Source organism: Lingula anatina, chromosome 3, assembly GCF_051362555.1.
Source record: "Lingula anatina isolate TDL-2025a chromosome 3, LinAna3.0, whole genome shotgun sequence".
Taxonomy (NCBI): Eukaryota; Metazoa; Brachiopoda; class Lingulata; order Lingulida; family Lingulidae; genus Lingula; species Lingula anatina.
In genome coordinates this window covers 24,635,777-24,655,754 of record NC_141769.1, presented here as the reverse complement: position 1 = coordinate 24,655,754, position 19,978 = coordinate 24,635,777, and the positions used below count along the sequence as shown (strand labels likewise).

The following is a 19,978-nucleotide window of genomic DNA, read 5'->3' as shown; positions in this document are numbered from 1 at the left end:
GTAGTACTCACATCGACGGGGACCCCGGGCATCTACATGTCGCTTTAGTATAAAAGCTTTGCCACAAGAAAACATTTTTAGTATTATTCGTTCTCATTTAATTTTCGGTTTTTTCAATGCAAAGTCAAGTAGCAGTTTACAAGTCGCAATACATTTCATTTCGTTCAATTTCATAGAACGGCCGTGGAGTCGCAACCTATTCAGTGTTAATTTTCTTCCCCTCAATTTTGGAAAAAAAAGTTACCAACATATAACATAAATTATCGTAATTTCTCTGCAATTAAAGCCGCAACACAATGAAATTTTAAAGCTTTATTTTTCTCAAGGTGCAGATCAACTTTCACTTTCCTTATGCATTTTCAAAAACGGTTTTTATTGCTAGTGACTATTTAACCATGGTCAAGTTCTTAGTTCAAAATTATGCATAGTTCTTGGAAAGTTGAGTAATGGGGCGACTTAATACTCGTCACCACCCTCCTCTTCTCCCTCGCCTTCCACTGAATCCACACCGACCTCCTCGTAATCCTTCTCCAAGGCAGCCAAATCTTCACGGGCCTCTGAGAACTCGCCTTCTTCCATTCCTTCTCCGACGTACCAGTGGACGAAAGCACGCTTGGCGTACATCAAGTCGAACTTGTGATCCAAGCGGGCCCAGGCCTCGGCGATGGCGGTGGTGTTGCTCAGCATGCAGACGGCACGCTGCACCTTGGCAAGATCGCCACCTGGAACGACGGTGGGTGGCTGGTAGTTGATGCCGACCTTGAAGCCAGTTGGGCACCAGTCCACAAATTGGATGGTACGCTTGGTCTTGATGGTAGCAATGGCAGCGTTGACATCTTTGGGCACAACATCGCCGCGGTACAGCATGCAGCAGGCCATGTACTTGCCGTGACGGGGATCACACTTCACCATCTGGTTGGCTGGCTCGAAGCAAGCGTTGGTAATCTCAGCAACGGACAGTTGCTCATGGTAAGCCTTCTCTGCAGAAATAACTGGAGCATAGGTTACCAGAGGGAAGTGGATACGTGGGTAGGGCACCAAGTTGGTCTGGAACTCGGTCAAGTCCACGTTCAAGGCACCGTCAAAGCGAAGAGAGGCAGTGATGGAACTGACGATTTGGCCTATCAACCTGTTCAAGTTGGTGTAGGTTGGTCTCTCTATATCCAAATTACGACGGCAGATATCGTAGATGGCCTCATTGTCAACCATGAATGCACAGTCAGAGTGCTCCAGAGTGGTATGGGTGGTCAGGATAGAGTTGTATGGCTCAACCACTGCAGTGGACACCTGTAAAAAAGGATTTTATTTGTATTTTTCAACCAAGTTTTTAGAAAGGATTGTGATAGTAATATAATGCATTGGGAGCTTTCTTAAATTTGTCAGTAAAACAAGACCTTGGGACACAATTTTATGAAACAAACCTGAGGAGCTGGGTAGATTGCAAACTCCAGTTTGGATTTCTTCCCATAGTCCACTGACAGTCTTTCCATCAACAAAGATGCAAATCCAGAGCCAGTGCCGCCACCGAAGCTGTGGAAGATGAGGAAGCCTTGCAAACCAGTACATTGATCAGCCTGAAAAATAATTGGACTGATTAAGCCTTCATTCTGTTTCAATCAGAAACTTAATTTACTAGGAAAATCTATAACTATGCCTGCTGTGATAAACTGACTCCTGGAAACTGTGCAATATATTACAATTATTTTTAAAGTTATTCATAATCAAAGCAATAAGGTAAGACAAATATTCTAAATGCATTTTCATAAACATACAAGTTTGCGAATCCTGTCCAGCACAAGGTCAACAATTTCTTTGCCAATTGTGTAATGTCCACGTGCATAGTTGTTAGCTGCATCTTCTTTGCCTGTAATCAGTTGCTCAGGATGGAAGAGCTGACGGTATGTGCCTGTGCGGACCTCATCTAAAGCCAAATTAATTCAGATTAGAATAATCCTATTATTTCCAATGATCAATTAGTTTAAATCACATTAAATAAACTTATACAACAAGAATCAAGATTATCTGAATCAGCAGATTATTTTAGTTAATTGGACACTAATGTACTAGCTTTTTCCTACTAATGCAAAATTGCTGTTACTGTTGTAATGCTACTTAGACTATATATATATTTTATAAATCCTTTAATCAGCTGACATACCTACTACAGTGGGTTCCAAATCAACAAAAACGGCTCTGGGCACATGCTTTCCTGCTCCAGTTTCACTGAAAAAGGTGTTGAAGGAATCATCACCACCGCCAATGGTCTTGTCACTTGGCATCTGGCCATCAGGCTGGATCCCATGTTCTAGGCAATACAGCTCCCAGCAAGCATTGCCAATCTGCACTCCAGCTTGTCCAACATGGATAGAAATACACTCACGCTAGGGGGAAAAAATAAAGGAGAATGATAATGATGATGAAATAAATATAAATACACTTATACACGTACAATAGCAGTCACTTCCTACTACCTCAATAAATAGCTAAATAATTCTAATATCAGGTCATTGGGTTTTGTACACTGCTATTCAGAATTATACAGTAGACAAAATAAATAAATGCAGAAATTTAATTTTTATACAAGAACAAACCAAAAGTACAGTACTGCTTGTTTAGATAGTTCTAATATGTGCTCATGACAATCGGCAAATGGGAGAAAAGATACTTTATGTAAAGGTGCATAAAATTGCAAAGCACTGTCAACATATAATGTCATAATAATATGCTATCAAAGAGGCCACCAGAGCTGAAGGTATCAGGGTGTAGTAAACTCTTTGAACTACTTCTACAAAATGCTCATTAAAGTACAACTTTCAGTTTACCATTACGACCAAAACTCAACACAAATTCTTGCTACTACTGTATATATGTAAATGAAAACAGAGTTTCTGTCAGTTTTAAAAAGCCCAATCAATACTGATAAACTCTGACCCTGAAACCTTAAGGAGTTGTGATAAACTTTGAAACTTCAACTTGCTGATATTTGAATTGGTGATTAAATCAATAGTAAATGACCACTCTTTTTGTGTATGCCACTTGAATAGTTATTTACTAGGTAAAAATTGATTGCTTTTTACCATGGTTTCAGAAAAGCTGTTGTACAACAAAATTTTATTACTGACAAAATATATATGTATGACCAATAAACTATAGATATATGCCTTTTTCTTCTATAGCTGTTCACAGGATTTAGATTTAACGATGTTCTCTGCAGAACTTTTCTCATTAGTAAGCAGATTAACTCTGGAAGTTGCAACAGATGCGTGACCTGAATACAGAATAACAGCAGACGCTCCAAATAACATTTACATTCGACCTTGCTGCCAACAACTGATATAGGTGTAGTAAGCAGATAGTCTTTATCAAATACATACCTTCTGCCTATCATTTGATTAACTAACAAATGTCTCTTTAATACCACGTAAAAATTTTGGTGTCAATCAGTAAAAACATTTTTTTTTTACTTTAGAAGTGTGTAAAATGACACATCAGTTTTCTCAAACTTCAAAGCAAATATAAATTGTTAAAAGAGTTATATTCGTCCTTACATTTTTAAATTCAATAAGTTTTCTGTACCTAAACGTTCAAGATTTATTTAATAATTCAACCAATCAGCTTTTGCCATAAATATCATGAATGAAAAGTTAGTGATTTAACACAGGATAATAAGATGAAATACTAACCATTTTGTCAAATCAGTCCAATTCACCAAATTTGAAGGAATTAGCAGAAGTCGCCCGTAGAATTGCGAAGACGATGCGCAACGAATCTTCTTCACAAACTGCGTCTGACTCAACGGCCTTGTGTCGAGCTTTTATACTCCGACGTAACATAACCATGGTAACCGCACGAGCTGTACCTTGATTGGGTAATTTACCTGCACGAGAGCCAAATGTAGTCACCGCGGCAAACTGCTTCAGGTGTTCCCTTTTATACTGTCTGACAAGCACTTCCACATATAAATTGGCCCGGCGCGCACCACGTGCGTATATAATATTCATTCAAACAAAAGGCCATCCTACCCTTCCCACAAGGAGATTTCTGATAAGCGATGATGCCCGAAGACACACGGAAAATCCCGGACGGAATTGCTGCTTCCGGTTAGACATGCGCCTTATGTCATGTGAAAAAGGTGTTTTGGTTCAGGCTGGGCTACTGCTGTCAAAAAGCAAATTATTATCTTCGAAAAAAGACTGTAGCTGGTTCTTTGTTTTATTACAGGTTGATTGGAACAAACCTTGCTGTTGTCATGGTAGGTGAAAGATTTCAATTTTAGAGATAGGTCAAATAATAAATTTTGCTATTAACCCATTGTAGCCCTCGTCATCAAAACAAACGGCAGCCATACTGGAGGGAGACCGGAATCGTCTGCTGCGCATGATCATGTCTACATGTACAATTTAGCATTTAATTTCTGTGTTTTCTTTGATATTAAACCGAGTAAAATGATGAATTACTGCAGGGTATATGATAGAGAGAAGATAAATAACTTAACAAGCGTTCACAGACTGCCTGCAGTGGTAACAATCCAAGGTGTAGGGACGAAAACCGTAAACGGAGGAGAGATTGAGGAGTGGCTTTGAATCAAGACTCATCGGACAAGTAAAGGATAAAACTAATTTATTTTACAGCAAAGAATGAAGACCCAGCTGTGCAGCCTTTACCATAAAAGAAAAAAAAGTAGAAAACCAATGACCGAGGTGTATAAGATATGAGCGCACGTACACTGCATATTAGTAGTGCCCAAAAAGTCTTGGTGGAGAGTGTGTTGTAAAAACGTGTGGAAATACCCAGGCAGGGTTTCGACTTTCATTATGAAGACTCACTTATTGCCTTGGGTGTAATTTGTTATCAGTTATGGTGCTCTTTGGATTTTATCTGCTGTCATCTACCTCTTTAATACCTGGTTAGCATTATTGTCAATTAGTGTCAAGGCTACAGTACAATGTACACAGCTCAGCTGGGCCAATTAAATCAATTACCTGTGTCATGTGTATTTGGAAGTTAGTGGCTTGATTTTAGATTTAGTGTAGTGTTAAGAGTAAATCTGTTTTGTAAGTATATATTCTAGCTCAGGTACCATTTAATTGAATGAACTTATGAAATGAATTTGTAAAATGTTGAATTCTGTGTTTTCCTACTGTATTATGATGCAAGTTACAATATGAATAAAAATAACTATTGTTACCTTTTTTTGTTAATTTACATTTAGGAAATTGATCTGAAATTTTCCCACCAAGCCACACTGAATGATTGGGTGCAAATAAATCTTGGTTATCAAAAAAAAAAAAAAAAAAAAAAAAAAAAAGGTGACAGGTACAAAAGGCAGCTAGATGGCACACAAGGTAGAAGCAGAGAAAAAATATTCTTATATCTTTGTGACCAGCTGAGGAGACAGGATCTGAACATCAGGAGAGTGAAATTCAGTGCATGACAGGAGTTATTTAATTGGATTTGTTTATTTATTTCATTGTTCATTTGTTGTTTTAAAGTTGTTATCCTGATAGCTTGCATACAACAAGGACAGGTTTTCTATTTATTTAGAATTGTGAGCAGAAGCACAAGAAGAAATGAAAACACTTTTTTCTTTCTCATATGTTTAAAGGCTAAATGGAAAAGTTTGCAAGAAATATAAAATTTTGTATGGTGCACCTCCCACAGATGGTCTGATATGCAGAAACAGATGGCTGTTGTACATGTAGGTTGTCACTGTTGTGCATTTTTAAATTGTGACCACCAGTTGTGGAATTCTCCTAAATAAAATTACAAACTGCTTAGTAACACCATCTAAGGCCTAATATGTACATACCCACACAGCACATATCAATTGTGAGTCTTCAATCAAGCATTTCTCTAGACATAAATTAAAAATATACTAAACAGGTTTCTCAAATTATGGTGGCTTGATTCGACTTAATATGCTCATGTACATGTTGCATTGCATCATTAAAAGTATGGAAATATTTTTCATGTCAGTGTTATCAACCAAAAGGAAAGGGACCCTGATAATCTGTCATTGAATTGTGCAACAATGTTTTGCATTTCATGTTTACTTTTATCCATACAAAATGTGCATTTTCCTATATTTTCAATCAAATAAAGATCAATTCATGAACTGACTTGTTGTTATGTTACATTGAATGTCATAAGTTTGAAAAATACATTGCTTCTGTGAAGGTCTGGACTAATAATAAAATGCTAACAATGTTGCTACTGTGAATGGTTGAATTCATGGTAAAATATTGAACTCTCAAACAACAGTCATGTTACAAATACTTCCTAATGAACCAAAATGAAGCACAAGAATGCTGAAATAATTTCTGACAGCTTCATGATGTACAGTTAAATCATATCTGACAGCAATATTTCTTGTCACAACCCTGCATACTCTCTTCTTTGAGTCCGTAAGGGTTGATCCCGATAGTCAGCTCAAATTTCTCCTTATATCTATCCTTTATGTACAAAGTTGCTTCTATGAAAGGTTGAACTTATGATTACACAGTAAACTCTCTAAAGCTATAACTTTTATTACCCAATGAACAAGAAAAATGAAGTACAAGATAACTTAACTAGCTTCTGACAACATTCCACGATGTTGGGATACAGGGGTAGGTCAGGATTTCACGTCTTTGGACTGTCTTGAGTTTATATGGGTCGATCGGGGCCGTAGCGATAGTCCGAAGGTTCAATAGTCCGAAGGTTCATTGGTCCGAATGTTCACTATAGAACCTTCGGACCAATGAACCTTCGGACTATCGAGACGCCCCCGGTCGATCACGCTGATCAGCTGAAGTTTTCACATGTATATACTATTTTCTTTTTGGTGTACTTGATCACGATATGAAGATTATTTCATTTTATTTGGTTCACCTATATTTACGCTACTATTCCCCGTCGTTCTTTCCCTCCAGAATGGCCGCTGGACGAGTGTTACGGAGCAAATATGACGTCACTGTAATCGGTTAATTCCGCAATGATTCTTGCAGATACTTTTATCATTTATGTCATAACATTTATTTTTCCTTCATTCATTTATTATCTTCAGTTCGTTAAACCATTTATTTGATTCATATATCTTGGAATGACAATTATAACAGAACGCTGCCATAACAGATTACTGTATGATAAAGGGTTATAAACTTCAAGTAGACGCCTGGGTACTTTTGTAGTATACCCCCCCACCCTGTAACATTCTGTAACTTTCACTTTTCAAACAGTTTTTTACATTTTCTTGTTCATCTATGTCAAAGCTGTTGAAATAAAATGCTTTTGTAATTACCTGTGGACTTTTTATTAGTTTTAATCACGTTTAATCCAGCCCATTGAAATACAATGTTAGAATCTTCAATTTACACCCGCAGTCAATAACTTGCCGCGTTTTCGTTGGCTAACTCTAGGGTAATTTTATGTGAACAAGTAGCTCATAATAATTTCACAGAGGAAGTCCAAGTATACAATGTATCAATCCTATGTTCACATAAAATAAGGTAGAGTTAGCCAACGAAAACGCGGCAAGTTATTGACTGCAAGTACATTGTAAATTTTCACATTGTATTTCAATGGGGTGGATTAAACGTGATTAAAACTAATAAAAAGACCACAGGTAATTACAAAAACATTTTATTTCAACAGCTTTGACATAGGTGAAAAAGACAAAGTAAAAAACTGTTTGAAAAATGAAAGTTTCAGGAAGTTACAGGGTGGGGGGGTATACTACAAAAGTACCGACGCCTGACCAATCACAAGCAGACGGGGCAGTCATTCTTGTCTGCTTAGGGGTCATCCATTTTTATCATCATTTTCACAATCTACAAAGAGTAGATTTATGCCAGGCCCCCTACCCCCTCAGAGAGTACAGGGTGAAAGGCAAAATGATGGTCTTTGACAGTAATTTGGATCATCAATTTCAAAAGTGTACAGAGAACATTAATCCCCCCCCCCCCCCCAGTATAGGGTTTGTAGACCCGTGAAAATGATGATTAAAATGGATGAACCCTTCAGTTATCAGCCTTACATGTTACGCAGGAAAAGCCTCATCACACCCTGTGTTACAACCCTGAAGGGTTTATGTAAAGCCTCTGGCGTGTTTAAGTGTATAGATGTTTTATTCATCTAACTTAGCTAGAATAAAAGGACAAATCATTATCAATATGCAAACCAATAGAAATGCACATTAAATGCAAATTATATAGTACAAAGAGTGATGAAGGACACAAAGTTTTCCCAGGATGTTGATATTGATAGCTTTTAAAGTTTGTTATATATTATATGATAGAATGAGGCCTGTAAATACCCAACCTGTAAGGCTGAAAACAGAGGCCAAAGATCATCTTGCTTATGAGCTATAAATATATGGTTAAGAAGTAATTCAGGGTCATTGCACACTTACTTTATCTTATTACATATATTATATAATTTTTTTAAATATTTTTATGTTGTCATATTTTGATATATTATATTGTTCATATCATTGTAATTTATAAATAAATATTCATAGTTTAAATAATAGTAGCTAAAGTATACAAATAGACACATTGGCTTTCTTAACAAGGATCAGATGTTAGTATTATCTGAATCTAATAATAGCTCCAAAACTTGACATTTGATTGCAAAATAATTTGTTTTCATTATGTGTACCATCATCTCTCATATCAGTACATAGTAGCATGTGTTGTGCATGAACTTGACCATTGGTGTTATGCAGTGTTCATGTGTTGTATACAAAAAAAAAAAAAAAAAAAAAAAAAGAACCATTTCTAATCCAAACATACCTTGAAGTATGAGATCATCTACTTGTGAAATGTACTTCGTTGGTTCAGAAGTATTTTCTTTTTATGCTAAATGGACTGGGGCTTTCATAGATTATATAATTGCCCAATTTTCCCAATCTGAATCGTGTTATAAGGGGCATTTATACATATTTTGGCCACCAATACCATGAAATGCAAGTTATGTTACATCCTATTTACAATCCCTAATGATCCAGAACTTCCAAGGATCTCACCTAAATTCCTACAAGTCCTTTATCTAATAGAGGAAACAAGGATGCGGGAGTGGAGATATTGGGGAGCAACATTTTATTCATATTGGCTTGTATACATAACAGTACTTCTTAATGGAAGTCGGCTTCTGAACCTAAACACACTAACTCTCTGTATGAGTCACTAGATATATATGTGATCACTAGCATACATACGTAAAAGGACTTTGTACAATACCCACTTAGACTAACACTGAACTATCAGTATAGAAAGAGACATTGAAAAATAATTTTGATAAAAATGTCTGGAATTGCTGTTTCACATACAAATTACTAACATTTGAGTTTGCCAAAAAAGTGATCTTTTTTTTTTTATATTAACCAACCCTTGAAATGCTTAAAGATGGTAAAAATAGTGAATTTCCAACCTTCTGTAAGAAAAGTCTGCCAAGAAGTCATTTCAAGTGGCATTTGGATTTGTGAGAATCACTCAAGCAGTATAAATGCCTTACTTGTTTTGATCAGAAAAGAATGCAAGCCCAGTGATATAAAACAGGTAACCAGAGCAACTGTGGTGTTCTTGTGGTTATATCACACCTGTGTGATATCTTGACCAGTACTTACAAGGACAATATGCCATGTTTTTTTTTTTTTTTTGTCACACACATACACACACACACACACTTGCACACAGAAGCATGCTAAAATAAATAAATGAATGAAAAGATGAATAAATGAAATAAAACTAAAAAGATGCAATACTGTGCACTCAAGGTAGAATGCAATGAAAAAAGATTCACGACTTCCTCAACAGAGTTCTTTCTGATCACCCCAAACACAAAAAATATGCCCTATAAGATTTTTTTTTTTTTTTTTTTTTTGCTTCACATGGCTTGTCACTAGAAAATGATTTCATCCATTCTATGCATTTTCACTTTAAAGTACCTAATGATGCAAATTTTAGGAAGGGGTACTAAGTTCACTATTTAAAAAGAAGTGTGGTAGGCCTTTGAGATTTAAACACAGTCTTTCTTATTGAGAAATAAGTAGGTTAAAGATGGTTTAGACCTTATGCATTGTCCCTTTAAATAATCTTCAAAATTGTGTAATTTTGACTTTTTACACTTGCATGTAGATTTGCGGTAAGGCATGGTCAAAAGTACATGTAGTTTAAGAGACTGCCAATCAATAGATATAACTTTTTTTGAATAAGTACCCCACATTCAGCATTTTGACCTACAAACGACATTGCAAACATAGTAATTTTATACCCTCTACCAGGGCAACTGATAGATTTTTACGGATATTCACAGATATGTCTCTAGCTAGATAGATTGTCATTTTAACTTTAACTTAGAGTTAAAATGACAATCTATCTAGCTAGAGACATATCTGTGAATATCCGTAAAAATCTATCAGTCGCCCTGGTAGAGGGTAGTAATTTTATAGACAGCCATGTTGGTTTGTAGTATAAAAAAATTAAATCACTGTGCTCATTTTTGAAAATCAGAAAATAAAAGAGGCTTTGGAGCATGTGGTACACGGGGCATCTTCAGCAATTCTCATCTTATTTTAAAAGTACTTGTTCTTTGAAGAAGTTCAAAGCCACTAATAAGGGTAATAGGAGAGGGCAAATGGTGATACACTATGTCTGCTCTCTCACTAATTTTTTATGTGGAAAAGAATTTGCTGTTAAACTTAAAATCATATTTTTGTTTCAGGATTTTACCATGACGGCCAACAATTAGCTTGCAGTCCACCATGGAAGACACTGTCAGTCAAGGCTCACTGGACTCGGCTACTGGAGAGGAGTATGTGGTTGTTAATGCTGATCCCAAGCTAAAAATACCTGGGAACGGTTGCATAGACGATTTGGAAGAAAAACTTAGTGAGGTATTAAAGGATGATAATATGAGTGGATCAAAGGAAAGAGAAGGAATTAAAAATGACGATCTCACCACCAGTGGAGATACCATTACAGATGAATCTCCAGATAGCACACGGGGTGAAGGAGAAATTGAAATGTCGAAAGTTGAAGCAGATGACAAGGGCACAGAGCTGCCCTCTGTTGGAGAGGGTGATATCCCTCGAAATATTCCAACTACAGAAGAAAGGAAGACGATAGGTGACAGCACGTTCTTCAGCTGTGCAGTAAATAGACCAAGAGGAGCAACAAACATGAGGGACTCAGAGGCTTCAAATTTTGGCGATCCTTGTAAGTGAAGGTTATGCCAGCCACACTTTCTTATTAAATCTTTAATTTACATTTTTAGTACTATTAATCAATTTAGAAGTGTTTTTCACAATGGGTTTGTACTTCTCAACACTTAGGAATTTTACAGTTGATGTTCCAGTAGTATCCTTGCCCCCTCCACTCTCTGTTTCTAAGTTTATCAATACAATGCAAATAGACAGACTTCAAAGGCATAAAAGGAAGCACATCATATCCCCCTATTGATTAGTAGTAGAATGCATCCTGATTCATTAGACATTGCATAATGCACCACCAAGCCAGCACAAAGTAGTTCTGTGCCACTTGAAGCACAGTCCTTGATATCTTGATGTCAACTATTTGACAAGTTGGGCATTAAAGACATGTCTACCTGCCTACATCCCTCCCTCCAGGGAGAGCGAGTGGGCGTGGACTACCAAAGCAAGAAGTAAATACCAACCAGATATATTGACTGCTCTTACTGAGAGTCAGATCTGTGTATAGGTTTAAGGCAATAACAGCGAGGTTTTGAGGCAGAAGATGAAGCCAGACAGATGGTAGGAAATGTGAACTGTGATCAGTTTTATTTTATTCCAGATGATTATAAATGTAAGTCAACCAGGAGAGGTCAAATTATATGCAGCCATTTGACAAAACTAGATGAAGAGCCATCTTTGAGTTAAAGCGGTATATCAAACTTTAAAGGAATATATTATTCCCAATAATTTTGAAAAAAAGAAAAAGACTACAGATGGTAAATGTTTTTAGTGATAAATATTTGTCAATAGCTGAATTTTGAAGAGAAGTATTTTTGTGTGTATTATTTTCAGGTGAACTGATTACCAAGTCTCAGACCGGAGTTATGAATACTGCTGGCTGTGAGGAATCTTGTATGGAAATTGTTCTTTTTTTTTTGCTCCTTTCTATTTTTGAACCTCTGGGCTCATTACTCTAGTGATTTCCATTGTGGTATATTGGATTTACAGTATTAATCAAATCTTACTTGAACAAGATATACTGTACAAAAATGTTTTAATTAAACAAATTTAAAATGCTCACCAAAAATTTAGTAAAATTTGGTAAAAGATTTAGCTTAATCTCACTTTCTAGTCTCTTTTTCAAGTCTATCTATATGCTGTCATGAGCATGCACATCAAATTTTTGATTTTTAGGAGAAAACATTTGTTGTATTCTGAACTTTAAGAGTAAAATCATAACTCAACAGAAGGAAGTCTGTTCATTTTTTTTTTTCGGAGGATTACAACTTGTTATTATTTACTGTAATGTAAATAGCAAAAATAACATGTTAAAAAATAAGAAAAGATGAATTCAGATATGTAAAACACAATAGACATTACAGGTGTATTGGGCTCTGAGGTGCAAGTGTTCAGTATTTTGTATTTGTGTATAATTAACTGCTCCTGTGTCAGAAATCTTGGCATGTTCTTGATTGAGTATCATCACCACCCTTACATCATTCAGGAACAATGTGATAAATCAAGCTTCCATTTTCAAACCCAACTGCTATTGCCAGTAACTGTTATTTTAACCCTCTTTGTTAACTGTATGTTTTTTATCACAATATAACATCAGTCTTTACCACTCTTCAGTGCGGGATTCCAGGAATTTTTATTTAATACAAGTTGCATATTATAGCAGTATGCCTTATTCATTACCATGGCAGTAAATATATCCATGTTGGCAATTCATTACCAGACATTTTCCTCGTGAGCATAAAGTAACCCTATTAGTAAGAAGCATCCTCTTATTATAGAGTGATTGGAATTATTCATTGCTGACAGGTTATTGCTGCTCTGGTATTGAGAAAAGATCAGCTGTCTGCTGAACTACAAGTAATAAGGCCAATGTGGGAAATATTTGCTGCTCCATAAATGTTGGTGGGTGGGGATGTTGAGAGGGGATGGGGGTGGTCAGCTACGTCCAATGTGAAGAAACAAAACAATTTTGAGTGATAACAGGGTCAGATTGATGACATGCTTTCTCTCTAACAAGTAGAAACTCACAAGAGGTCTTAATTGTGCTTTTGTTTGACTGTGCTGTGGTTTCTTGAACAGTGAGGCTCTACAAGGATGTGTTTGCCTTACAGTTTAACTGGGAAATGCCATGGAATATTTACCATTTATAACACTGGAGGTCTAAACATTGGGTTACTTTTGTAAAGTTGATGGAATAGTTGGCGTTTGCTGAAGGATTCACACTGCATATCGGCTTTATCTGATGAACCAGAAAAAGCAGCAGACAGATCGATGACTTCCATCCCTGGTTAATGGAATTGGGGGGAAATGAAATATTGTAATTGTATTTGATGGAGCAAATTTTGATGTTTCAAATTTGTATTCGAGGTCATCATTTATTTTAAGATTTCAAAGAAATATTACGTACTGCCCCCCATCTTCCCTCCCGATAAAAAATCCAATATCCCGCCTACTGCTTTCATTTATTGATGCATGTCAGGCAGCATGAAAAGTTGTTGCTTTATTTTGTGCTGGGAAATGCCACTGTGTGCAGCAATTATTGTTTTTCTATGTGCCTGTGCATTATTTACAAGTCTAGATATGTGAAATTCAAAGCTATGTATGATAAAGATTTTTTTGTTTTATATGGTCTCTCTGTTCCTTTGGGCAAACTTTTCTTGGTAAGGGAACATTTTATTTTCTCCTAGCACAAATGTTTAGTTTCATTTTCAAAAACATATTTCTGAGAAAGGGGCAACACAAATGCACATGCTTACTTCCTCCTTTCTAAGTTTTGATTATTGTGCTCACAAGAGAATTAATTGAGATATAGAAAACTGTAGATTTCAGGACCTGTTTCTAACCAGATATGGGCAAGCTACTATCTCACTGTTGGAAGCATAGTTTGTTTGGTGATACAGAAATAATATACTCTGGGTATTTTAAGAATGCAATGAAGATTTCATTTTCAATTTTTGGATTTTACTTCTTGGAATCATTTTATTATGATGTCTTTTGGTTTATAAATGCAAGCAAATGTTTATGAGTTTAAATAACAGTTATGTGATTTGTAAGCAAGTTCATAAAAAGTCCCTCTTCAAAGTTAACACATCCATATAATGAATAATCAGAAAGAACAGCCATGATGACTTGGTGTAAGCTACCATTTAATGCATCTGATAAATAAAGTGTATATTAATAAATGATATAATTATACACTTTACAGTACATGATATATAGAAGTGTTTATTTATGTCATTTATGTAATAGTATCATGTATAAAAGTAAACAGTTGGATAAACTTCTGTCTATTTGTTATTGCATTGAAAGATGCAGGTAGGCTTGCATTATCCAATGTTCCTGCCATGTGAACTATGTACATGTAATGTACTATAGTTTTTGTAAAATGCCACTTTAAAGAGTCGAAATTCCATTTGTCCTGCAAAATGAATACCATGCGACAGAGAATGCCCCGTATACTGGTAGCTTTTCTCTGAGGAGCATTGGTGTATTGGCGAAAGAGAGAGGTTTTATGGCCTTTTTACTTTGAACAGTATGGTGTAGGACTGCCCGTCTCTCTGGACTATTGATTTTGGGAGGAAAATTTGCTGAACTGCAGTTTCTAACCATAATTTACTGATGTTTATATTTGGGGCATTATTAGATCTAAAGAGGGCTCTTGCTACAGCATGCTGTGCAAGAGGATTAGTGAAGCATGGAACTGTTATATTGTAGGCTGTTTTCTTGCTTCCTTTTGTATGGGTGTAAAATGAATTTTTTTTTTCTTTTTGAAATTTAATTTTCTTTGTTTGGGTTGGGGGGGGGAGCATGTTATTGAATGATACATTGGCTGTATGACTGAGGCCATGGTGCTGAAGGGAAATTTGCAAAAAAAAAAAAAATAAATAAATAAATAAATAAATGAAGAGTTGCCCTTTTATCCCCGATATGAGTATCAAATGATGTTCACATATACCTGCACTACCTGTATGCCTTTTATTTTATACTTTCATGAAGTTATGTTTTTTTCCCTATGAATACTATGCACCAATCAACATCCCATTACCTTCAATTACTCTTATATTTTCCAATAACAGATCTGCATGAATTAATTAATGATGAAAAACCTCCCAGTCATGTTTTTTTTTTTTCAGATGTATTTTTAATGATGTGTTTTCTAAATAATATATATTCATTGGCCTGTTGAGTAGATTTTGTGGAATGTGTAGACCACTGTTTATTGTTGAATTATTCATATTCAAGCACAGTTGTGCTTTGAGTCAGTTCTGAAACCATGCCTGTGCTGATTGCATTGACTGAAATGCATTCAGTTGTATTGAATAACATGATATTTTGCCTGACTTGGCACTTAGTATAATGAATTGATATCACATGATTAAAAAAGTATATAAATGGTAGAAATTGATTGTAGTAGTTTTTTACTTTGTGGTATTAAGTTCACTTGATTGGGTATAACAGATCAGGATCCATTAAGATAATAGCATGATTTTATTTTCATGCAATCAGTGCAATTGGATGCCCTTTTCTATATTTTATGCATTGGTATGTATTTCAGGGCGTCTCCGTTCCGCCTCTCTTCCTAACACCCCAGATCTCCCAGAGGGCCAGTACACTTTCTTCAGCAATGTCACGTACCTGGGGTCTGCGTCCATTAACGCACCAAGGAGTGAGGCAGAAATCAATCGTAATATGGAGATCCTGAATGAGCATTCACAACTGTCTATCCCCATCACTTTGGCTGTGCCCAGTAACTCTGAAGGGTTGGTCAGGTTAGTACTGGGACTGGGGTGGCATTGAGTGCCCAGTAACTCTGAAGGGTTGGTCAGGTGAGTACTGGGACTGGGGTGGCATTCAGTGCCCAGTAACTCTGAAGGGTTGGTCAGGTTAGTACTGGGACTGGGGTGGCATTCAGTGCCCAGTAACTCTGAAGGGTTGGTCAGGTTAGTACTGGGACTGGGGTGGCATTGAGTGCCCAGTAACTCTGAAGGGTTGGTCAGGTTAGTACTGGGACTGGGGTGGCATTCAGTGCCTAGACTGTAGTTTCTGTATCAAAATTTTCTTATATTATTTAGAGCAATATATACTAATATTTAGTACCACCAGCGTGTACGCTGGCGGTACTCATGGTTTTAGTCCCGACCCGTCTCGTCCGGCTCCGCCGGCTCCGTTGGCTCCGCCGGCTCCGTAAGCTCCGCCGGCTCCGCGTACTGGCGCCGGATACAAGTCACCGTTACCGCTTCTCCTCCTAGACCGCAAGGACCACTGTCCCCATCTCTTGGATTTAGGTCACATATAACCTCAACTTGAACCCCCAGGTTTTTTTGTCTCAGTCGGTGCATTAACCTGGGCATGACGCTCGTTGAAATGCACCCTTGTCAAAATTTTTGAAAATTCAATGCCAATTATCTACCCTACGGAAGGAATTATGGGAAAAATTTCTACAGACGGCTTTCCAAAAGTCATATGTGTAGATTTCAAATATGCCCTTGGAATTGACCTTTGACCTTTATTTCAAGGTCAAACGGGCCAAAATTTTCAAAAAAATGAAATTTTTTACAAAAAAAAATTATTTGCGCTGTTATTCAGACACTACTCAGACTTAACCAATAATATTATTGGAAAGTGTTACCCTTTGGGTCTTCTTTCATCTCCGTGAATTTGGGGTCAATCGGTGCATTTTCACAGGAGAAGCGGCCATAAGATACCGAAACTGAAAACTGTCTCTAATTCGGGAACCGTTAATGCTAGCGACCCGTTCTTTTTTGCATTTTGTAGAGCATGTAAAGCCCAACATTGCATATGGTCTCCGTTTATTTGTATTTCATACGGTTTTCGTGTTATGCTGTATTAAAAAGTACATTGTGGTGGCACATTATTGTAACTCAGAATTGTAACATTATATCTCCAAAACTGGCAGAGATAGGTCAATAGTTACTATTAAAGTTGAATAGGATGTCACATACTGGCAATTTAACAGTGACCATAAAATTGACCTTTGACCTACTTTTCATCATGAATTGAACTTTGCAAATTTTCTTTCCGTTTTATCATCAAAACTGGCAGATATAGGTCCATAGTTACTATTGAACTTAAGTAGTAAGTCATATACTGGTAATTTACTGTGACCTTAAAATTGACCTTTGACCATCTTTTTACTATGAACTGAACTTTGCAAATTTTCTTTCTCCTTTATCTCCAAAACTGACAGAAATAGGTCCATAGTTACTATTGAACTTGAATAGGAAGTAATACACTAGCAATTTGTGACCTTGAAATTGACCTTTGACCTACTTTTTATGATGAACTGCTTTTTGCATGTTTTCAGGCCTTTAAATCTGCAAAATTGGCAAAGAAATACCCATGGTTGCTATTGAACTTGAATAGAAATTCATATACTATGATATTAAAATTGACCTTTGACCTACTTTTTCACCATGAACTGAGCTTTGCATATTTTCTTGCCTCTCATATCTTTAAAACCAGCAGAGATGTGCCCCTTGTTGCCCCTAGGTTTTCTCTTTTGTCAGCATATATGCACCATTGACAATACTTTTCAAGGAAAACCAATAGGCCTTTTGTCTAGAGAATACAGGAGTGATCAAGGGTAGGAAAATGCAAGTCAATTCGAAAATCTGCTTGATTATACCATTTTTAGTTATATTTTTTTTGCATATTTTGAGAACTCTTATTGATTGCATCTTATAGAGCTTGTCAAGCACAAGACTGGTGATGGTGTCCCTTTTTGGAGGGGTGGGGGGGGTCCATACGAATGCGCTTACTCCAGCTGGTGGTACAATATCCGGAGGCGGTATCGCCTCTCTGATCCTCTAGTTTTCAGATAATGCACCCATATTAATCTTCGTGTATGGCAAGTATTTTGTTTAAACTTAGGCTGGAAATTCATTATTTGTCCAAAAGTATCTGTTTGTCTGATGAGATCAAGCTATGTTTAATGTTGAAAAAATAGGATGTATTACATATATCTTGTTAGTCACAAGTGGGGGATGAACTTAAATTTTTGTAATTTGCAGATTATTAGAGCCAAGCACTAACAGCGAGATTGCCACATTCAAAGTACATCGCATTCTGTTCTGTGCACGCGGTGCCGTGGAGACAAATGAACGCAAGTGCTTTGCCTTCACCTGCAGTCACGGAGACTCTGCTGACGCTGTGCTGTTCCAATGCCATGTGTTTAGATGTGAAATACAAGATGCTGTGAGTATAATAAGTGGAGAAAGAGAAGTTATGGTCTCACTACTTAGTATATTTTCCATTGCCTTATATAACCCATATGTTTAAAATGTTGTTTTTTAATCTTACTTTAAGAGAACTTTCATTTTTTATGCAATATCATTTATATGAAATTTAAAGAATGATAAAGCATTCTGCAAAGTACATTTTGGTAAAGTTGTGTTTCGTAGTAAAAAAAAAGTTTTCTTTTTCTATAAAAAAACAAAATTCCTTTCTAGAAAAAGTGTAAAAACCTCTCATCTCTGTTTCTCAGGTGGGCAAGATCCTGTATTGCTTTGCCACCTCATTCAGGAAGATCCCGCGACATTCATTCAGCGCAGGATCACTCTCCAGTATCACTGAGGACAGCAACTTCCACTTTGACGTCTTCATGGAGGTGAAGGAAGAAGATGGGAAGGGGAACTTCTCCGCCTGCCCCAAGGATAAGAATGCCTTCAAGCTGAGAGTTAACCTGGAAAAGAAAATATCTGTGACCATGCAGCAGACGTCTAACAAGGAGCTGAAAATTGAGAGGTGGGTTTTTATATAAAATCTTGTATTATACAGGGATGACATTTTTCCGACTATCCGCAGGTTTTTGACTTTTGGAGAGCCCAAAATATCATTGACGTAAGTGGCCCCCTGGACCCTATGCCATCAGATTTTTCACTAAATTGTCTCATCACTGATCATAAAAGCTGTGATAAATTGTGAGTATTTGTCGGTACATTTTTACGTCCAGAAATTTTTTTACTTGCTAGCATGTTTTTAGAATTATGAGCTGTTGATTGTAATTTACACATTAATGTAACTTAGTTGGTGTTGAGTTATTTGGTAAGAAAATAGCATACTATTGCTAATGGAATATTTTAAGAAATCATTAGATGATCTTTGATGTGCTTATTGAAAAAATGTTGACGTTCATTACTCATTTGACGTTCTTACTTTGTTTGTTTTAATTGTAGCCAAGCATTATTGTACCACCAGCGTTGGCGCTGGCGGTACACATGGTTTCGGTCCCGTCTGGATCGTTCCGCCGGCTCCGCCGGACGGCTACCGTTACCGCTTCTCCTCCTAGACGGTAAGGGCCCCCGTACCCATCTCATGGATTTAGGTCACCTATAATCTCAACTCGTTTCACGTAAAATTTGGGCTTTGTCGGTATTGGGGTCTGGGTGTGGCACTCATTGCAATGCACCCTTGTCTAAAAATGGCAAAATTAAATGCTAATTATCTACCTTACGGAAGGAGTTATGGGAAAAATTTCTATAGACGGCTTTCCAAAAGTCATATGTGTAGATTTCAAATATACCCTTGGATTTGACCTTTGACCTCTACTTCAAGGTCAAATGGGCCAAAATTTTCAAAAAAATGAAATTTTTTACGAAAAAATTTTTTTTTGCCCTGTTATTCAGACACCACACAGACTTAACCAATAATATTATTGGGAAGTGTTACCCTTCAGGTCATCTTTCATCTCCATGAATTTGGGGTCAATCGGTGCATTTTCACGGGAGTAGCGGCCATAAGATACCGAAACTGAAAACTGTCTCTAATTCG

At 36.7% G+C, this 19,978-nt stretch overlaps 2 protein-coding genes across 6 annotated transcripts in view; one reads left to right on the top strand and one right to left on the bottom strand.

Annotated features, from left to right (window-relative positions):
* Nucleotides 1–297: 297 nt before the first annotated feature.
* Nucleotides 298–3,876, bottom strand: LOC106179476 (tubulin alpha-2/alpha-4 chain). The gene is made up of 5 exons (XM_013563113.3): nucleotides 3,684–3,876; nucleotides 2,159–2,381; nucleotides 1,773–1,921; nucleotides 1,422–1,574; nucleotides 298–1,287 (listed from the first exon to the last, which is right to left on the bottom strand). The coding sequence occupies exons 1-5, from the start codon at nucleotides 3,684–3,686 to the stop codon at nucleotides 457–459; spliced, it is 1,359 nt and encodes a 452-aa protein (XP_013418567.1). The 5' UTR covers nucleotides 3,687–3,876; the 3' UTR covers nucleotides 298–456.
* Nucleotides 3,877–4,071: 195 nt separating this feature from the next.
* The window catches only part of LOC106173516 (rab GTPase-activating protein 1-like), a 36,057-nt gene continuing 20,150 nt past the window's right edge, over nucleotides 4,072–19,978 (top strand). For 2 of the 5 annotated variants that reach the window (XM_087009634.1, XM_087009633.1), the window contains exons 1-6: nucleotides 4,072–4,252; nucleotides 10,702–11,195; nucleotides 12,023–12,082; nucleotides 15,744–15,957; nucleotides 18,220–18,403; nucleotides 18,693–18,952. In XM_087009634.1, coding sequence (XP_086865760.1) covers nucleotides 10,742–11,195; nucleotides 12,023–12,082; nucleotides 15,744–15,957; nucleotides 18,220–18,403; nucleotides 18,693–18,952 — 1,172 coding nt within the window. In that variant the 5' untranslated portion in view covers nucleotides 4,072–4,252; nucleotides 10,702–10,741. Of the gene's footprint in view, nucleotides 4,253–10,701; nucleotides 11,196–11,275; nucleotides 11,750–12,022; nucleotides 12,083–15,743; nucleotides 15,958–16,162; nucleotides 16,186–18,219; nucleotides 18,404–18,692; nucleotides 18,953–19,978 lie in introns of those variants that run through there. The other 3 variants (XM_087009635.1, XM_087009636.1, XM_087009637.1) reach the window with 3 other exon arrangements.

Excerpts from the sequence above, each read along its gene's own strand:
- LOC106179476 (XM_013563113.3), bottom strand. Across the intron at positions 1,575-1,772 it reads TGGACAGGATTCGCAAACTT|GCTGATCAATGTACTGGTTT; the intron begins GTATGTTTATGA and ends ATTATTTTTCAG. Across the intron at positions 1,288-1,421 it reads CAATCTACCCAGCTCCTCAG|GTGTCCACTGCAGTGGTTGA; the intron begins GTTTGTTTCATA and ends CCTTTTTTACAG.